The sequence below is a fragment of the Scleropages formosus genome, chromosome 8, assembly GCF_900964775.1.
Source record: "Scleropages formosus chromosome 8, fSclFor1.1, whole genome shotgun sequence".
NCBI classification, from domain to species: Eukaryota; Metazoa; Chordata; class Actinopteri; order Osteoglossiformes; family Osteoglossidae; genus Scleropages; species Scleropages formosus.
Window position 1 is genome coordinate 13,087,024 of NC_041813.1, and position 18,404 is coordinate 13,105,427.

General features: G+C 43.9%; 1 protein-coding gene across 7 annotated transcripts in view; it reads left to right on the top strand.

The window, feature by feature from the left end:
• Window positions 1–18,404, top strand: part of hivep3b (HIVEP zinc finger 3b) — a 113,295-nt gene that overhangs the window by 86,937 nt on the left and 7,954 nt on the right. For all 7 annotated transcript variants that reach the window (XM_018754704.2, XM_018754702.2, XM_018754708.2 and 4 more), the window contains 2 exons: window positions 6,888–11,688; window positions 12,060–12,211. In XM_018754704.2, the coding sequence (XP_018610220.2) occupies window positions 7,420–11,688; window positions 12,060–12,211 (4,421 nt within the window). In that variant the 5' untranslated portion in view covers window positions 6,888–7,419. The remainder of the gene's footprint in view (window positions 1–6,887; window positions 11,689–12,059; window positions 12,212–18,404) is intronic.

The window sequence follows — 18,404 nt, forward strand, 5'->3', positions numbered from 1 at the left end:
AAGCCACTGTGCTGTCTGAGGAGAAGGCAGCACTTTTAGTATATGCAGTTGCTCCCATGTGAGTGGAGTCCTCTACTGTTGTGCAGTGCAGATGCCCCGCTGCAGTGCACAGCTTTGTTTGATGCTCTTTCATTTTCTGCTCTAAGCACAACCTTACCACTTAGCCATATGCGTCAAAACAGAACTAAAATGAGCTGAATCAGGTGGGGGTGGGGGAGGGGCATAATGGTAATCCAGACTCCCACTTGTGTACCAAAAACACAGGCTGAATCATGGACCCTCCCCTTGTGTGCTAGACCTAGGGGTCCTCATAGTGATGCCTGTTCTGATGAAGAGCTAGACGTTTGTTTCCCGATTTTACTAATAAAACATCTGCAGTTCTCTAACATGTAGACCACTGCAGAGGGTTTGTGTATGTGTATTTGTGTGTGTGTCTGTGTTTCATTGTTCGAGGTACAGGAACACTACACTTTAGCTGGTGAATACAAGTGCATACCCTTGTGTGGTCTGTCACACAAGACCCATGTGACAGGTCTCCTGGTTCAAAGTGGGCTGGCCTTTAAAGCTGTGCTTCCCTATCCTGGGGCTCCAAGCCAGAGGGGACCCCCTTTTGACTACCCTGAATCTTCCTAATTGCTCTATTTAAGAGGTACTTCAGTGGTTTAGGCCACGCTTCCCATCTGATAGTTGGGCTTGTGTGCATATTTGAACGTGCAGAGATCCCTTACAAGGGGATCCCTCACAACACCAGCTCCTGCTTCTCTGTCTGCCATTCTCACTCTCCGCCAACAGATAAGTAAGTGATCGCTAGAAATTGTGACCAGCATGTTGTTCCCTCCCAAATGTGACAGCTGTTGAAAGCCTACCCATGGGGCTGCACTGCCTTCTCGGTGGGTGGGGGTGGCAACATGCACTCCATATTCTTGTTTTCAGATGGCATTGTAGGTTTTGTCATTACTATTTTTCATTTTCTATTAACCACTTCTCTAATGGTGGGCCACTATTTAAGAGGTTTTTTTTTTTTTTTTTTTAAAAATATTTTGTAAACTACTCACCTTTTCGAAAATCTTAGAGTTATGTTTTTGGTATAAAATTTCACCTGAATGACCACATTGTAATACTGTAGCAAGCAACTGAAAATGAAATCTTAGGGTACAGAGCCTTGGCAAACAGAAATGCAAAACTTGATGTGTTGCTGCATCTTGTGCTGGATTATAAAAGTCCTGGCAATCAAAGTTCTGTACGTGTTTTTTACTTGGTATTCTTCCTAGGTTTTTGGATCCATCAGTATACACATTTTGATAATCTGCTCTTTTCTGATCTTTGCAAAAATTATCAAAACATACTGGTTAGTAAAAACAGTATGGCAACTGCAGTAACCATCCTACATCATGAAAATGTTTGGTGTCATTAGACCATTGCAGATATTAAAACTGAAGCTGAGCTAAATTATCATAAGGGATGGGCTTTGGCAGTGATATAAAACTCATGTACTGTACATCCCTGAACTGGCTGCTACAAGTCAGTGAAACACCATAACTCTCAACTTTGCTCTGAAGTTGATAAAAGATATCAGGTTGTAAAATTATGAAAAGAAGTGTAGTCATTCGGTTACTTTAGTTTACTCATGTGCATAGCCCCCTGAAGTACTGCTTGCAGCAGTTACTTCTTTTTATTTTACTAAGAAGAAACAGTTTTAAAGAAACACATGAATACTATTTAGAACTGGCAAGTATTTTTGCAGTGTTTTGTGATTGTCCTCTTATTCCAGCATAAGTGGTACACCCAAAATGCTCACCTGCATTTACATGGTATTAATTGTTGCTGGGGCAGTACAGCCATAAAAGCATTATCTTTTTCAAATGTGGAGGGAGTAAAACAATTTATCTCTTGTAGCCATTTAGTATAATATTATATAAATCTGGCTTATTATAAAAAGACTGGCATGGTGGTGCTCTGATGACTCACATTTTCTGTGCATTTTGACCTTGGTTGAAATCCTGCTCAGTTTGTTTGGAGTTTGCATCCTGTTATAGGGAGTTTCCTCCCACTGTCCAGACATGTACACACGCACACACTGTCTGAAACCGGTTGTCCTGAGCAGGGTCGCGGCAAGCCAGAGCCTAACCTGGCAACATAGGGTGCAAGGTTGGAGGGGGAGGGGACACACTCAGGACGGGACGCCAGTCCGTCGCAAGGCACCCCAAGCAGGACTCGAACCCCAGACCTGCCAAAGAGCGGAACCCAGCCAGGCCCGCTACGCCACCGCGCCCCCCTCTCCAGACGTATACTTCATGTTAATTGGTGACTCTAAATTGTCTTTAGTGTGTGGATGAGTGGGTGGGTTAAATGTATGTGGCTATTCTGTAATAGATTGGTGTTCTTTTCTAGGGTGTACCCTGTCTAACCTCATGCTCTGTGCCTCTCAGATAATATCCAGACTACTATGACGTTGAACAGAACAAGCAATTATTGACAGTGATTGAGTGTAACAGTTGCTACACCCTTCTGGCCTCTTTTTGATTACTTATATTTTACTTCTGCCTGATGCACATCAAAGAGATGCTATCTCATTATTCATCAGAATAGTGTTTATTTATGCCATGGATTCCAAATGGAATGATGAAAGATATATTTTAATTATTGCTTGCTTTAGTAGCCTTTGAAAGGCATTTAAAGGCCCAAATACTGCCATTTTGACAGTCGCTTGGACTGAGGTGTTGGGAAGAGGATGAAGACATTGTCTCTGCCTCCAATTGTCTTAACTGGTCATTCTTTTTATCCAAGTGGGCTAGCTGTTTTTGACCCTAGAGCAAGTGCTAGCAGATTGTCCAACTGAGCGTCATTCTGCATGTAAATCGAAGCTTTTTTGAACATTCTTTTTACTGGAGCTGTGCCTCTCCTCCCAGATGTCCCTAATAACATCTAGGATGCCTTTAGGTTGATGCCCACAGAGGACCTTGAACAGCGAGATGTCCCACCACTGGGTTTTAATTAACCACTTGAAAGAAGGGTTTTTTCCTGTTTTAGGGTAGGAATAATTGCTTGATATCTTTGTCCGTTGCTGTGTTATGACTTACCCAGTAAAGAAAGCTTATCGGTTGATGGGAGTTCACTAACTGTTAATCTTTTCCACTTGGTTGTAAACATCGTGTGGGGTATCATTCTGAAACTATTTGAAAGAGTAATTGCTTACCTCCACAACCTGTGGTGACAGAGGTACGGGATCAGACTCAGGGTTTGAAGTACTTGGGGGTCCCTCATCCTTGGTGCTGGTGCACATGTACAGTCCTTGTGTCTTAGTGAGATCTCCGCTGTTCTTAGCTTGATGTCAGTGCTGCAACCCCGCTTCTTCTCATGTGGAGATGTTATCTTGACATCACATTTGTTATCACATGATACAATATTCACGGCTGACAGTCTTCTTTGGTAGGCTCAAGACAGATGTTGGGCTCACTAAGGCTGGGTTCTCTCTGGGGGATGTTGGTTGGGGATGTTTCATAGGGCATGGAGGGGCATGACCTTGTGGAGTCCCAAAAGAATTTGTTTAAGGAGAATATGGCACACTGGCAAGTGATCAGTAATCTGGTGTCTGTCTGCCCTCTCAAGCAACAACCAGTGGGTACAGGAGTTACGTAGCGGTGAATAGATGTCGGGAATACATGTCTTGAACTGGATTAGCAATGAGAGTAGGTTGGATGAGGACGCCTGTGTATTTTTGTCTAATATGACTAGTGAAACTCTGGCTCAGTATTGTTCAGAGAACATATACACAGCGCATGTTCCCCTGTGCATTTTAAGCGGTGAATAATTCACCCTGGTGATTAACTGCAAAGTCATTTTTCTGTATGTAGTTTTTTTTTTTTTTAAATCTGGGCCTTCACATGATGTGAGGAAGGGGAAGAGGAATGCTGGAGAATACAGCAGACCCAGTGGAATCTGTTGAAAAGGTCATTTAAGGTGAGGACCTGGAGATCTCAGTTGTGTCATCCCACAAAGAGAGTGAAAAGACTGGATATCAGTCCATCACACATCATCTCTGCAGAAAGCAGAACTCTTAAACAACAAAGTGATAAAAATAAAGAAGTGCACCACGTGTGCAAACATGAGAATTTGCCTAAAGTATTTGCACTGATGGTGGCACAGTGGGTTTGGCTGGGTCCTACTCTCAGGTGTGTCTGGGGTTCAAGTCCTACTTGGGGTGCCTTGTGATGCACTGGCATCCCATCCTGAGCATATCCCCTCCCCCTCCAGCCTTTCACCCTGTGTTGCTGGGTTAGGCTCCGGCTTGCTGCAACCCTGTAGAGGAGAGGTGGTTTCAGACTCTGTGTGTGTGTGTGTGTGTGTTTGTGTTTGTGTTTGCACTGATCCCCCAGTGGATGGTAGGATATGTTGTGACTGCTCTATAAATGGTCTTAGGTGTGAATAGTGTACAAAGGGCAATATTTAGGAACAGACAGTGTAGTGACTTGTGATGAATCTACTTATTGTTGTGAACCTCATATCATATGTTCTCCTGTCCCTTTTTCATTACTTCTTTTTTCCTTTATCAGCAGCACCCCCTAGTGTTTGCATTAGGTTTTATGGGGACATTGTCTGAGAACATAGCCCTCCCCATACTCCATTCATTGATTATCTTTTTGCTCTCCAGGAAAAGGCAGGGGGTACACTCAAGTTCACACGTTTCTCCACAATCAGGCTGATTGCAGTATAGCAGTAAGATTCTGTACTGGAGATAATTTATCCGCTTCCAGGCTTGGCCTGACTTGAAAAACAACTTGTGTCATTTTTCTGAAGGCTACTCTGTACCATATTTGCTGGGCTGAAGTTGAGTTGTCTGGCTCATCACCCAGCTCAGTAGGCTTTGGTCAGAGTACTTTTTGTGCCTGTTTCTCATATATTCCTCAGACAACTGTGCATGTACCTGTTAATGTGTTCTGGGTTAATTGATGTCCAGCAGGACAGATGGCCTAAATTGTGTCCAGAAGTCTTACTCATTAACAGTAGCATTTCAGTGGTGAAGTTTTATTTAAGAAATTTTCTCCATGGAATTAATTTTAGCATCCATGTTTAGTTTGACCCCTGGTAGCTACATAGTGGGCATTGACAGACTAACAGCAATTGCATTTTACTGCTATCTTTCGTTGTCCAGTTAAACTCCCACACATAGTAAAAGTGCATAAATGAGAGAAGCTGCTACCCTCTGTATGGGAAAAGTAGTTTATTGTTAAGCAGAAGACAAAAAATTACTGATTACTTTTGGCTTGTTCAGTGAAGTTATAGATGGACATGTATTACTTAAAAACAATGTAGAAGTAATTATCTGGACTCTACAATTTAGACCAACCCTGGAAACATGACTGTTAATTTGGTTTGAAAAAAAACACATCTTTACCAAGCATATGACTCAGTCACATTGGGACTTGCACTGGGCATGGAGTCTGGTGCCTCTGCAGCCTACTATTAAACATTTGGCATCCAGGGGCTGAACAGTCATTCATTCTGTTGCCTTCAGAGATAATAAATCCAGTTTGATACAGTGCTGAGCTGTGAATGGCCTCAGATGGACACACCTGTGAGTAAGGTCTGAGTCTTGGCATGCACCATGATGATGGGGGTAACTGAGATATCCTCATATGAATTTGCTTCAGAGTTCTGGCATGGGGTTGGAAACACCCGGGGACAAAAGTGGAGATTAATTTACTGTCCTTGTTGTATTGCTCACTGGCATTCATGGGCTGCCCTTTAGGCATTTCTGTCTATCATCAGATGTTAGTAAGCTTCTTGACAAGATTACACTTAATGAAACCTGAATCTGAACCTCTAGACTCAAAGTCATTTCCCAGGCATAAAAGAAAGGTATACATATGTCATATTTTGCACTGCTCTGATAAGGTGACCAGTTTCCCACATTGCTTCAAAACTGTTAATGTAAAATCAGTCATTGAAAAATTGCAAAACATGATGATTTTAAAATAGGAAAATCACTAAGAGTTTGTGTTGGCACAATGGCAGTCAGTTTCATTGATATCTGAGAAAGCAGCTTACATAGAAGTGTTTCCTCTTGACTCCTCCAGTTCAGATTGTCCATGTCTGGCTGTTCCATAGATTTCTTTTTGTAGTAACCATTGACTGCAATTGTCAGAAACCTATTAGACACATTATCAGACTCACAGCTGGTTCATACATTTACATTTTATTCATTTAGCTGACACTTTTGTCCAAATCAACTTACAATGTTAAGGTTACAATTATTTACCTGTTTATACAGCTGGGCAATTTTACTGGTGCAATTTAGTACCTGGCTCAAGGGTACTACAGCTGCAGGTGAGGCTCAAACCTTCAACTTTTGGGTCTAAAGGCAGCAGCTCTAACCACTACACTACCAGCTGTCCCTACTCAGTCTAAAGAATCACTATAATAAATGTAACTTTATGAAGGTACATGATCTTAGCATGATTTTAGGTGCAGGTAGCTGCACATTTAGAGGCAAACACCAGAAAGAAAAATGTAGACATTCTTTTACAGTGAAGTGATACATAGGGAAAGGCTGTGTCGAAGAGAGTAAAACCTCCTTTATTGTACTTTCATGAAATCAGATGTGAATGTTGAATAAGACACTGCAGTAGTCAAGCTTCATTTGGTATAGGGATTTCCAGAATGTTAATGGAATTGCATTTGTGCATTTCCAGCAATGCCAGTTTGGCAGTGGTGGTAGGATTAGAACGCAAACTCCCTATTTAAGGATGTTTCTGCTGATCTGTTTTGAAGAAATGTTGATTCCTCTTGGGAACATGCCTCATGGAACAGGTAAACATCAGGTATAATAATAGTTTTCCATTTGAGGTAAGGATAATCTGATCTGTGCTGTGTCTGTGTTTCCACAGAACCAGTGAAGTGACAACCAGCTGCAGCAAGCTAAGAAGAATCTGAGGAAACTGAGACGCTCAGCTTCACAAGAGCAGACTGTCTCCACGCCCAGGCTTACTGTTGTGCCAGACAGTGGATGAGCTCACAGATCAATCCAGAAGGAGGCGTCGACAGCCTGGAAGGCAGATTATTTAAAACATGGGGGGTTCACAATGCAAGGGCAGTCACCCAGTGTTTGATAATGGACCCATGTTTCCTTCTTTCCTTCTCCTGGTCCTTCGTTGATGTTGTCTGTTTTGTACCATTGATTCAGTGTTTTTGGTCTAGATGGATATTATAGAAAGAAACCTTTTGAAACAGTAATACTGTGGAGTAAAACGAAGGGAATAAGATTTAGTCATTTTTCATAGGAAACCAGCACCCAGTATCCTGATCATTTCTTAATGCCATTACATTGAGTGAGAGCTTTGTTGCTAAATCCATGAAGCTGTATGGTCTGATTAAGGAAGAAGCATTCCCAGTGTGTATTTAAGGCCTCCTCCCCACTCTATGGAGGCCAAGCACAGCCAGCCGGCCGGTGGGGAGCGGTCCGGAGGGCAAGAGCAGGCCCTCTCCGAGCAACCTCCTGGAGACCGTCTGCCTGAGCAGCTCCAAGCTGCCCCCCAACTTTCCCACAGCTCCCATGGCCGTCACCAACACCGGCAGCCCAAGCAGAGTGACCTGCCACGGCAATTCCTCCGGCTGCAGCAGCAGCAATCTTCTTCTTCTGGAGCACGGGGAGCATGGCAGCTAACAGATGCACCTGGACCCTCAGGAAGGAGCTTCCCACCTTCATCTCTGTCATCATCTTCCACACGGGACTCACATGTCCAGGTGCTCCTGCCCCATTGTAGCCAAGAAATCCAAGAGACCGCCCCACCCCGACGAGAGCGTAAGCCCCAGAAGCCAGGCAAGTACGTATGCACTTACTGTGGTCGTCCATGTGCCAAGCCCAGTGTTCTCCAGAAACACATTCGATCTCATACTGGAGAACGGCCTTACCCCTGTGTCCCATGTGGGTTTTCCTTTAAGACAAAAAGCAACTTGTACAAACACCGAAAGTCCCATGCTCATCGTATCAAAGCAGGACTGGCCACCAGCCATGAAGTCTATACTCTTGGTGGATCTGAGACGGGAACGCAGGGGGAGGACCCGGAGGAGCCCACAGAAGGGGAAAGCACAGACTCAGAGGATGAAACGGGTCAGCATGCCCTGGCATCCTCCCATGAGAGGGTGGGACCACCGAAAGGCAACAGTACGGAACTGTCAGGTTTAGAGGAGCCTCAGCGGGCAGAGGACTCCCAAGTAGTGAAACAGAGGCTAGCCATGCGGCTGAGTGAAAGGAAGCGTGTACCGTTGGCCTCTTCAGATGACCCCCCATCCTCCCTTGGCCCTGGGAGCAAAGGTAGCACAGAGTCAGGCTACTTCTCCCTTTCTGGGAGCACTGAACTGTCCCAGGTGAGCCCTCCTAACACTAATGCCAAATCCTATGCTGAAATTATCTTGGGTAAATATGGACGTGTGGGGCAGCAGCAAAGGGGTCTTTATCAACAACACCTTCAGTCCTCATCCACATCTTCTTTAGGGCAAGAAGAGAAGGGCATTCCTTTCACAGTGCCCAAAACACAGGTCATAGAACACATTACTAAACTCATCACCATTAACGAAGCAGTGGTGGACACCAGTGAGATTGATAGTGTTAAGCCAAGAAGATCTTCCCTCTCCAGAAGAAGCAGCATTGACCCCAAAACAGAGGTGCCAGGACCCAGTACCAGTAGCAGTGGTCCTTTGAGTGTAGGCAACTTTACGGGCGAGTCATTCCATCCCAAGTTCTCCAATCTTGGCTTGTTGGCTGGCCAAACTTCCACAGTGCCTCTTCTGAGAAGTCAGTCAATGCCTTCATCAGCAGGTCAGGGAGATTCTGCCACCACATCTTCCCGCATCTTCCGCCTCAGTCATTCCTTTGATGAGCGGCAGGCTTCAGCAGCAGAGATCCGGGTGGGCCATCATCACCGCATGCTGAAACGGCAACCCGCTATTGAGGTGCCTCTTGGAGCAGAGTTCATTCCTGAGGAGAGTGTCCCTCTTGCCTCGTCATCCACCACCACAATACCGTCAGACCCAAACCGAAAACAGAGACGTGGACCGAGACTTTATGAGTGTGAGGCCTGTGGTGCTCGTTGCAGGAAACGTGAGAGCTACGAGACACATCGACGCAGCTTTTGTCCAGCACGTCAGTCTGAAGAAACTGAGAAGGTACTTGAAAGTGGCACTTACCGGGAAGACAGACCGCAGATGATGCATTATAAATTCAAAGCTATGGCAATGGCCATACGCAAGAGGAGGAAAGAGGAATCTCTGGAGGAGGATCCTCCCAGCCCTGGGCCAGCTGCTGTCTCCTTCCCGCTTACTGCCTCCACCCCAGTACAGGGTCGAGAAGAAGTCTTTGAGATTGACAATTCCTTGGGAACGTCATCATTAGCAGAACAGGACCAGAGTAATACTTGGAAGGAGATCTCAGTGATCCAACACACCAGCTCATTTGAGAAGCAGGAGAGCATGTCCATGGAGTGCCAGGAGAAAGAGAAGTTAGTTGGTGTGCCACCTACTGTTGAGGAACACCAGTTACAGCCACAAACCCAGCAACAACCCCCACCAAAACCACATTCTTTTTCCCGCCTGGTTCGCCAACCTAACATCCAAGTGCCGGAGATACTGGTGACTGAAGAACCAGATATGGACATGGTTTCAACATCAACTCCAGGCACATTGTCAGCTAAGGAGCCAGAGAAGGTGGAGGAGTTCCAGTGGCCTCAGAGGAGTCAGACCTTAGCCCAACTTCCAGCTGAAAAGCTGCCACCAAAGAAGAAGCGTCTTCGTCTGGCTGAAGCTACCCAGTCCTCGGGGGAATCGAGCTTTGAATCTGTTTCACTTCCTCGCAGTCCTAGCCAAGAGAGCACTGTATCACACACCTCCAGCCGATCTGCCTCCTTTGAGGAGTCAGGCAAACCTGACTCTGAAATGCAGCCAACCACTTCCTTGTCAAGGACCTTACAGGGATGTCACATGCTTACTGTCCCTTCTGGTCCTCACCAGCACCACCACCCTCACCGAGAGATGAGACGCTCAGCTTCAGAGCAGGCCCCAGCAAGTGCTCAGCACCCAGCCCAAATTGTTGAGGCTCGGAGCAAGTCTTTTGACTATGGGTGCCTATCCCCACAGCGCTCCACTACCACCTGGAGGGAAAGGAGGAAGTGTCTACTGGTGAAACATGCCACGCTAGGGGAGCCGGACCAGGAGGAGCAGGTTGTCTGCACTTCTGCCAAAACTGGAACAACTCTGGTGTGCATGTCCATCCCCGGCCATCTTGAAGCTCCCCCAGCTGAGTCCAGCATTGCGCACAGTTCTTCAAGGCTTAGCCCAGATTCCATGGGGAAGTCTGTTCAAATTGCTTCATCTTCAGTGCCTGCTTTATCCCAATCTGCTTTCCCATTGCCTGCACAAACTTCTGAAGCATTCTCCCAGGGGCAGGTGGCTCAGCTCTTGCCTACCACCACAGACATTACTGATGTCCTGTCTGCTCAGATTATCCCCCAAGCCTTCCTGCAGACAGCCGCACCGCTTCTTCATCCAACACAACTCCACATTACGGATCACCTGAGTCTACCGGCCCAGTCCTTCCCATCCTTGCTCCCTCTGCAGTACCCCTCAGGTGCTGCCCAGGCCCTCTACCTCCCTGTGCCCAGTGGACTGACCCTCCAGGTTTCCACAGAGCCAATCTGTGGGGACCCTGTGGGAGACACAGAGCTGTCTCCTTCCTCCTCACAAATCTCTGTCCCTTACCAGCACCCTCCACACCCCCACCCAGTCATTGCTCCTTGTCTAGAGCAGCTTGCACCTGTTGTGTCACTGGTTGTGCCAGTCCGCCTCCAAACCCACGTGCCCACTTATGCCAGTGCCATGTACACAACACTGTCACAGATTTTGGTCACCACGCGAGCCCAGGAACCTGTCTGCTGTTCTGCCGTGGTCCTTGTGGGTAAACTAGAAGAGCATAAGATGCCTAGCCCATACTTAACAATCCCCACCACAAAGACCAACCTCCCCATAGGCCTGCCCTTGGAGCTACAGCTCAGGATGGGTTCAGAAGAAGGGTATGGGTCACCAGGTATGGGCGGAAGCAAGCGCATGCTGTCTCCAGCTGGCAGCTTGGAGCTCAATGCTGAGGCGCAGCGGCAGCAGAAGCGTGTGAAAGAAGAAGAGGGGGATGAAATTGACAAGGACAATGAGGATAGACAAGGAGGCAGGGGAGAAGTTAAAGATACTCTGGCTGTAGAAGCTGCAGTAACAGGTGAAAGCAAGGAGGAGGAGGTGGGAACATCAAAACAGGACGAGGCAGATGTGGTCAAGAATAAGGAGGCTGTTGAAAGTTGCACTGAACCTTCTGAAAAGGAAAAAGAGGATGGGGCCTCAAGTCCAGAGAGACAGAATGACCCAGGGTACCCGAACCTCCACACCGCCACTTCAGTCAGCTGGTGCTATCTGAACTACATCAAGCCCAACCCTTCTCCCCAGAGGGATGTCCGGGCCTCAGTCTATTCCTCTTGGTGTGTTAGCATGCACAACCCCAACCTCCCAGGGCTCTCCACCCGGGCAGCGCTGGCACTGCTCCGTTCCAAGCAGAAGCATGGTCTGGAGACCTACACCATCGCTGCAGCAACACAGCCTGCCACAGGCAAGCTGGTCACAGCCAGCATCCGGAAGCCCAGGATGTCTGAAGTAAATTTAACAGCTGTCGCAATTAGTTTACAGAGCCAATACCATTTTCCTATGATTGCTTTAATGCTCAATTTAATGTTCAATAAATGTAGTATAATGTAACACACATTCTTTAATGAGATGTCTTCTGTAATAGTTTTTAGGTAAGAATGGAGTTTTGTTTTGATGAGAATGCTATCAAATTGCTTTTATTTGAAGTAAACTATTGAACTACAAAGAACTTCAAATATTTTTACATATCCATTAATCAGTAAAATGAAATTATCTGATTTTATACATTGAGATAAAATTTGGAGAATGTATCTCTTCAATATATTTCTTTCTAAACACACCTACATATGCCTCATTTGCTTGTTTTTTCATCAATGTAGGTACGGACGACACCACCCCATACCCCTGCAGAAGGGAAGGAGGCACCATTAGCTGAGAAGAAGGAGGAGGAAAAAAAAGAGAAGAGAGAGGAGGAGGCTCCCTACACATCAAAACGTAGTGAGCCGCCCCGTATCCGAATCTTTGAGGGCGGGTAAGTATGACAAGCTGAGAAGGGTACAGGAAATCTGTTTTCACTAGCTTCATTGCAACTCAATGTGGAAGAATAGCAAGGACTATTGCAACTAATAAAGTAAAATATTGTATTAATATAATCAAGATTCAGCTAAAAGTGCTATGCAGAATTCTGCCAGCTATAGGAAGTCACGAAGTGTTTTGAAGTACCCCGTGAAGAAGACATATGTTCATGTCCAGAAAGGCTCATGTCCATGCCATAGTTGGGACTCATGAACTAATCAGAAAACTGAAGAAAGAAAAGTGGTCTCTTATGAACTCCTAATAATCTATAAATACTGTGAAACACTAAGACATCCAAGAATTAGAAAATACAGTAAAACCCAAACAAAAATACATAGAGGAATGATTTAAGGCTGGCTAGGGAGTTGATCTCGGGTGTATCTTGGCACCACTGCCCATGAAGATAAGCAAGGTGCAAGAGTAATTAATCAGAACAAGTAAGGATTCTTCAAAGGGAAATGTTTTGCTAAGCTGACCAGGATTTCATCACAGATGAACTTTCCAGAGCCTTCTACATCAGCCATTAATCATCAGCAATATTAAATCAGAAAAAGACATTTTGTTCCACAGAACTGCATCAGTGTCATATTATTATTATAATAATAATAATAATAATAATAATAATAAAATCCTGTTTTTTAAAGGTGTTGGGAGTATTTTTGCTTTATAAGTAAAAATGTAAAGCAATTCAGATGTTTACTTAAGCACTTTAAAAATTCTGAGTAGCATAGTCAAGGTGGAGCATAAAACCATTGAGTAATACAGCATGCCTTCCCCTTATTTATGTCCAGTAGGAGGCTTTAATGGAGACACAATCTGGAAAGGAGTGCATATTTGTTTTCTCTTGACACCATTATCCTGCACTTAGGCAAGGAAGTGCCTGAGGGCTGAAATTCTTTAGTACAGAGTACTAAAGAACATGTCCAACAAACAAACCTAAACAGTAGTGGGAGACATGTACCTCATTTCTCTTGTGTGGAGCAGGGTTTGGACTGTAGAGTAACACTGGTTTGTATTGCTGTTCTATCCTCTCAGTCCCTGAACCACCTCATCCAACAGTGCAACTTCTGTGTTTGACGTTATTTTTCAGTTGTATCATTTGTCGCTTTCGGGATCTGTTTGTCAGTGGTAGAGTACTATGATTCAGTCCTATATATTACTCCACATTTGGCTATTTGTATATTTTGTTATTTCTACAGCTATTTTAATTGAACGATGTTTCTTAAAATAATCACCGTGTAACTGCTTGCCTTATAATTAAAATATGGAGACTCAGGTTGATTTTATTTTATCTGAACATCAAAAATGATGATTGAAAATTAAAAATAAGAAAACAAATCCATCAGGCAGTTATGTGACAAGAACTGGTCCCTGCATTGTTTTGCCCTGCTTCTCTTCCACCAAAAGCCCACTAAATTACCTCACTTTTTGTTGACTGCATGTCATATCTTACATTGAGTGCTCTCTGTTTTGGACATTGTTTTAGTGTTCACAGTGCAGTCCTCTGTTTCTTTGCTGATGCATCTGGAAAAGAACTCCTTGTCTTGTGTGCCATGTAATGTTGTTGGTTGATTTCAGTACCCTTTTTGCTCAGAGAGTGACAGAGAAACAGACTAGAAAGACTGTAGCTTGCAAACCTGTGTGTGCCTTCTTGAGTGTACTGGGCAGTTAGCGTGGTGGATTTGATGCAGGAGGACACCAGTGGACAAATGCTGTCCCCGGCAGTTCAGTGTGGTTTTTTTGTATGCCCCTTTGTGGGTCAGATGATAGCTCACCTGTCAGTCAGAAGATCTTTGATTTCAGCCAGACAATCTTAAGCTCTCAGCACAAATCCCATTGGGCCAAATCTACCAGTGACCCTCAGGGTGGGGAAATGGCCATATTTGAAAAACCCATTCTCCATCAAATCCCTTTACATAATGTGCATATTGGCTGTCTTCACATGGAGAAAAGTCAGATTATTTAAATTTGTTGGGAGATGGAAACACTTTAAAGAATCTTCTGCTGGAAAATAATCAAACCCCTCTCCATCATTTTAATGAAGTCAGGCTGAGACCAGATATGTAACTGCTGAAGCTAGGGTTTCACAGTGAGTGATGGTGTCCTGTTTGTTTGTGTTACCTGAAAGCAGAGCAGTTTCACAATGAAGAAGAAAGAGCCTTCATGGAAAGTGTATACCTGCTTGTGGGAGCAAAAGAAGGAGCGGTACGGAAGGAGAAACAGGGAGTACTGGATGTGTCTTTGAAGGTGTTAAAAGAAAAGCACTGAGTGGCAGCATTAATTAGGCTTATTTACTGGAATCGGATGCAGAAATGGGGCATAGCTGACCTGCGATGGAAAACACCCTTCTCTCCTCTTCTTTGGTCCTATCATTTTCTTTCTGCTGCCATCCCCCTACTGTCCTTCTGTCTCTGCTCCTCATCACCACCTCCTCCCGTCAAGCTTTCTCCTCCCTTCTTGCTTTTTTCTGTCTCACTTTGGTCCTCCTTTTTTTCAGTTTTGCAGCCCTCACCTTCATTCTGGACTCCCTCCTTGTCTCTCCCTCTCTCCTCTTTGCAGTTCTCTGTGATGCACAAGGCAGACTCTGTGCCCAGGATGCAGCCTGCCATCAGAGAGGTAGACCGGTCTTTGCTCCTTCCCAATCTTCTCAACACCTCCACCTGTCCCAAATCTTTTTTGCAGTTTATATATCTGCTGCAGGGTTGAGAAGGTCATGGATGGTTATTTTTTTGTGAGCTATTGCCCGTTTTATATTTTATATTTATATTTATATTTTGAATACCTTATACTTGCTGCATACTTGTTCCCGTACTGCAACAATAACAGATACAGAATTATCTCTGTCCTAATGTGTCGGGGCTCGGTGTTTAGTGTACCATTCACGCTCACAGCCTCACTTCCAGTTCTGTTCATCTCTTTAATGAAATGATCTCTGTTTATCCTTACCACATTTTCAGCTGGAGTGTTTGCATGAGCAGAGGCAAAAGCAGCATGTAGCTTGATGGAGCTACTGGACTGATGTAACACAGTTGTCGAAGGAAAAGGGAGCCAGACTGACTGATGAGAGTATAGAAAGCCCTGCTGGTGAAGACACTCTCTCAGTGTGTGGTCGTGTGTGTTCACCTGCTGCTTTTTTGATATATAGTTATTTTACCAAAACAGGAGTATGTGTGCACAGGCTTACACATCTTCAGTTATTGCTGCTCACTCTCACATATCTTCTGAAAAAGGCCTGGGCAAAATTCCATGCAAACACATATCAGTCTCCTTTTTAAGTATGTTAGGCTGCTGACCTCATTCTAACACACACACAACCTAATTTCTCTAAATACGTAGCAGTTCCATTTGTTTTTTTTTTTTTTTTTTTAAATTAATTGACTGTATGTTTTCATCCTTATTCAAGAAATCTTTATGAGATGGAGCCACTTTATGCTCTGAAAGACATTAGCGATATCCAGATGTGATCATGCAGTCAACACACGATGCAATCTTCAGCAGTAACAGCTGGTGTTCAAAAGTCCAGTCACAATGCATGGAGTGTGAAGACAGTGCATTTGGTACCAGTAAAGGAGTGAAACTTCTCCTGGGCACAAGAATACTGGCATGAGGTGGGACCACTGTGGAGCTACTTTCTGTGCTAGCACCTCTAGTTCTAATAGTGTCAGCAAATTTCTGAAAGTATAGCCACATTCAAGTATTTTGCAATATTTTTCTTAATGTCTTTTACTTTTTGTGTCTTTTTGGAGTTTTACTGTGCTCTGCATATGTATCCATTATTGACTAGACTACACTTTATATTTGTTATGTAGTAAACTGTGTGGTTGTTCTGGTTCCATGAATATAAGGTGACTTAGTATATGCAAGTTGATTTTATAGAACCTTCTGGACTGGCCTGAAAATATGGGTCAGCAAGGAGTTACTTTGAAGGCTCACATGCATGACAGTTATAGGTTGACTTGGAGTGTAAATAAGCAGTCTTGTCTGAAAATGTCACATGAAGTAGACTAGACTCGGCATGCTCTCAAACTGCAGAATGTCCAGCCAGGCCTATGTTACTTGGGTCTTTCTCTCACTGCCTGTACATTCATCTAATGGACATCAAGCAGAGATGTAGAAAAATTCTTGCCACCTATCACATTTCTATGTGTGTTTGTTCCTGCCACCTGCTAAATAGACAGGTCTTCTGATTGTTGAAAATGACTTGGTCAGCTCTTCCCTCATGTGGACATCCTTGGAGTTGTCCATTTGGGCTTCTTTGCACAGTCTCTGTGGTGACAGGCACCCAAGGCTGACTCAGCCCATGTCTCATGGTCACACTGAAACAGTTCATACACAGGCCCAACCCCCCAGTCTCTCCCCATCCTACTTTTTGTGTGCCCATGCACAGGTCCGTGTTTCAGAACACACACTTAAGTACACATGCTCACACGCAGTTAGTGGAGCCACACAGAGGTTTCCTGGTCAAAGACTTGGTTCTGCTAGTTTTTAAATTTTTCCCCAGTGAACATACATGTTGGACAGCTTTGGCAGCCCCAACATTGCAGACCTGATGAAATACTTTGAACAGTGCTGCTACATAACTGTCAGTATCGGGCCCGCCTAAATATTTGCAGAGATATTTCATGTAAATAGTTACATATAGACACCCCCCTGAAGGTTGCTAAAATTATTCACTTCCTTATGTCCAAAGTTGTGATTTACAGTATTTTAATAGATAGATATGAAAATATTTAGGAGAAAATGTATATATTGTGTTTATATATTGTTGTATGTCAACTTCAGTATCTGGCAGCATTTCTTAATACAAATTACTCTTAATATTGTGAACAATAGCCAAATATGCAGTCCATTCAAGCTTCATGGCTTAGAAGTAGACATGAGCTTTACATTCCTTCAAGATACATTATTGTTTGGTAAAGATTAATAGGCCAGTGATAAAATTGGCTTTTTACGGTGTTCTAAAACATGCCTGTGTTTGCAGCGTGGTGTAACATGTTTTTATGCACCACAAAACCCTCCCTCAGGCAATGGTGTTAATTTTTTTGGGCAGCTGGCCCAAGCTGGGTTTCCCCACCCTACCTTCTTGTTGTCGTTGGCAGGTCCTTCCAGACATGGGGACAAAGGCTGAATTTTCCTCATTTCCATTTTCAGAAGCGGCAGTTACAATGAGGTTTGTGGCGGAGGAAGGTGTGTGGAGATGCTGTGAAACCATAGCTTCGGCTGTCTCTTGGCAAGGTGGGAACTACGGTAATGGGACCAACAGGGGACATCTGCCCACCTCGCCTTGCAGTTTTGGGCTGTTGGAGATATAGGTGTGATCAAACCAGTAGAAACCTTACAGGAAAAGCAGGTGTTACAATATTTATATGGAGAGCTGTTGGAGAAGTGATAGGAAATATCTGTGAATGATTTTGAGTGTTTAAGACCAGGTTGAGCACCTTGGCCAGGCACTCAGTAGTATTACCAATTCATTGACTTTCCTTTTAGAAACCCATGAGAAGTAGTATTTATCATGCATAAAATTGTCACATCATTTACATGATTTGTTTGGCAAGTGCGTTTATCTGGAGTGTCTTGCATATCGTTTCATTTTTTATCAGGATTTTCAATAGCAGTTTTGCATCTTCTAGTTGAGTAACCTTCCTTTTTGCTTAAAGTTTTAGTTCCTTCTTAACACTCACACTAGAGGATTTGTAGTAGAAGAAGCAAGATGACCTGAAAAAACGAGCCACAGTCTGCAAATCAGAAGTCCAATACATCAATTACATCATACATACATCATAACTCTGAGATCATAACTGTTGAACAACAGATAAACAAACCTTCATGCAGCTACTTCTGTAATGTAATATAAATGTTTTTTTAAAAAATACTATTAGGAAAGTGATTTGGAATTGTCAATATTCAGATAAACTTTTTATGCAGCTGCTTGTGTGATGTATGTTCATATGGTGAAAAGTAACAAACTAACTGTACTTTAGAATCATGCATCTGCATCTAAGTCTCTCTGTTAATGTAGTGCACACATTGTATTTCGTATGAGATGTACGTCGCTTTGGAGAAAAGTGTCTGCTAAATTAATAAATGTAAATCAGTTGTCCACCTGTTCTGTGATATTAGTTTTGAAAGTGCAGACAGCGATAAATAAT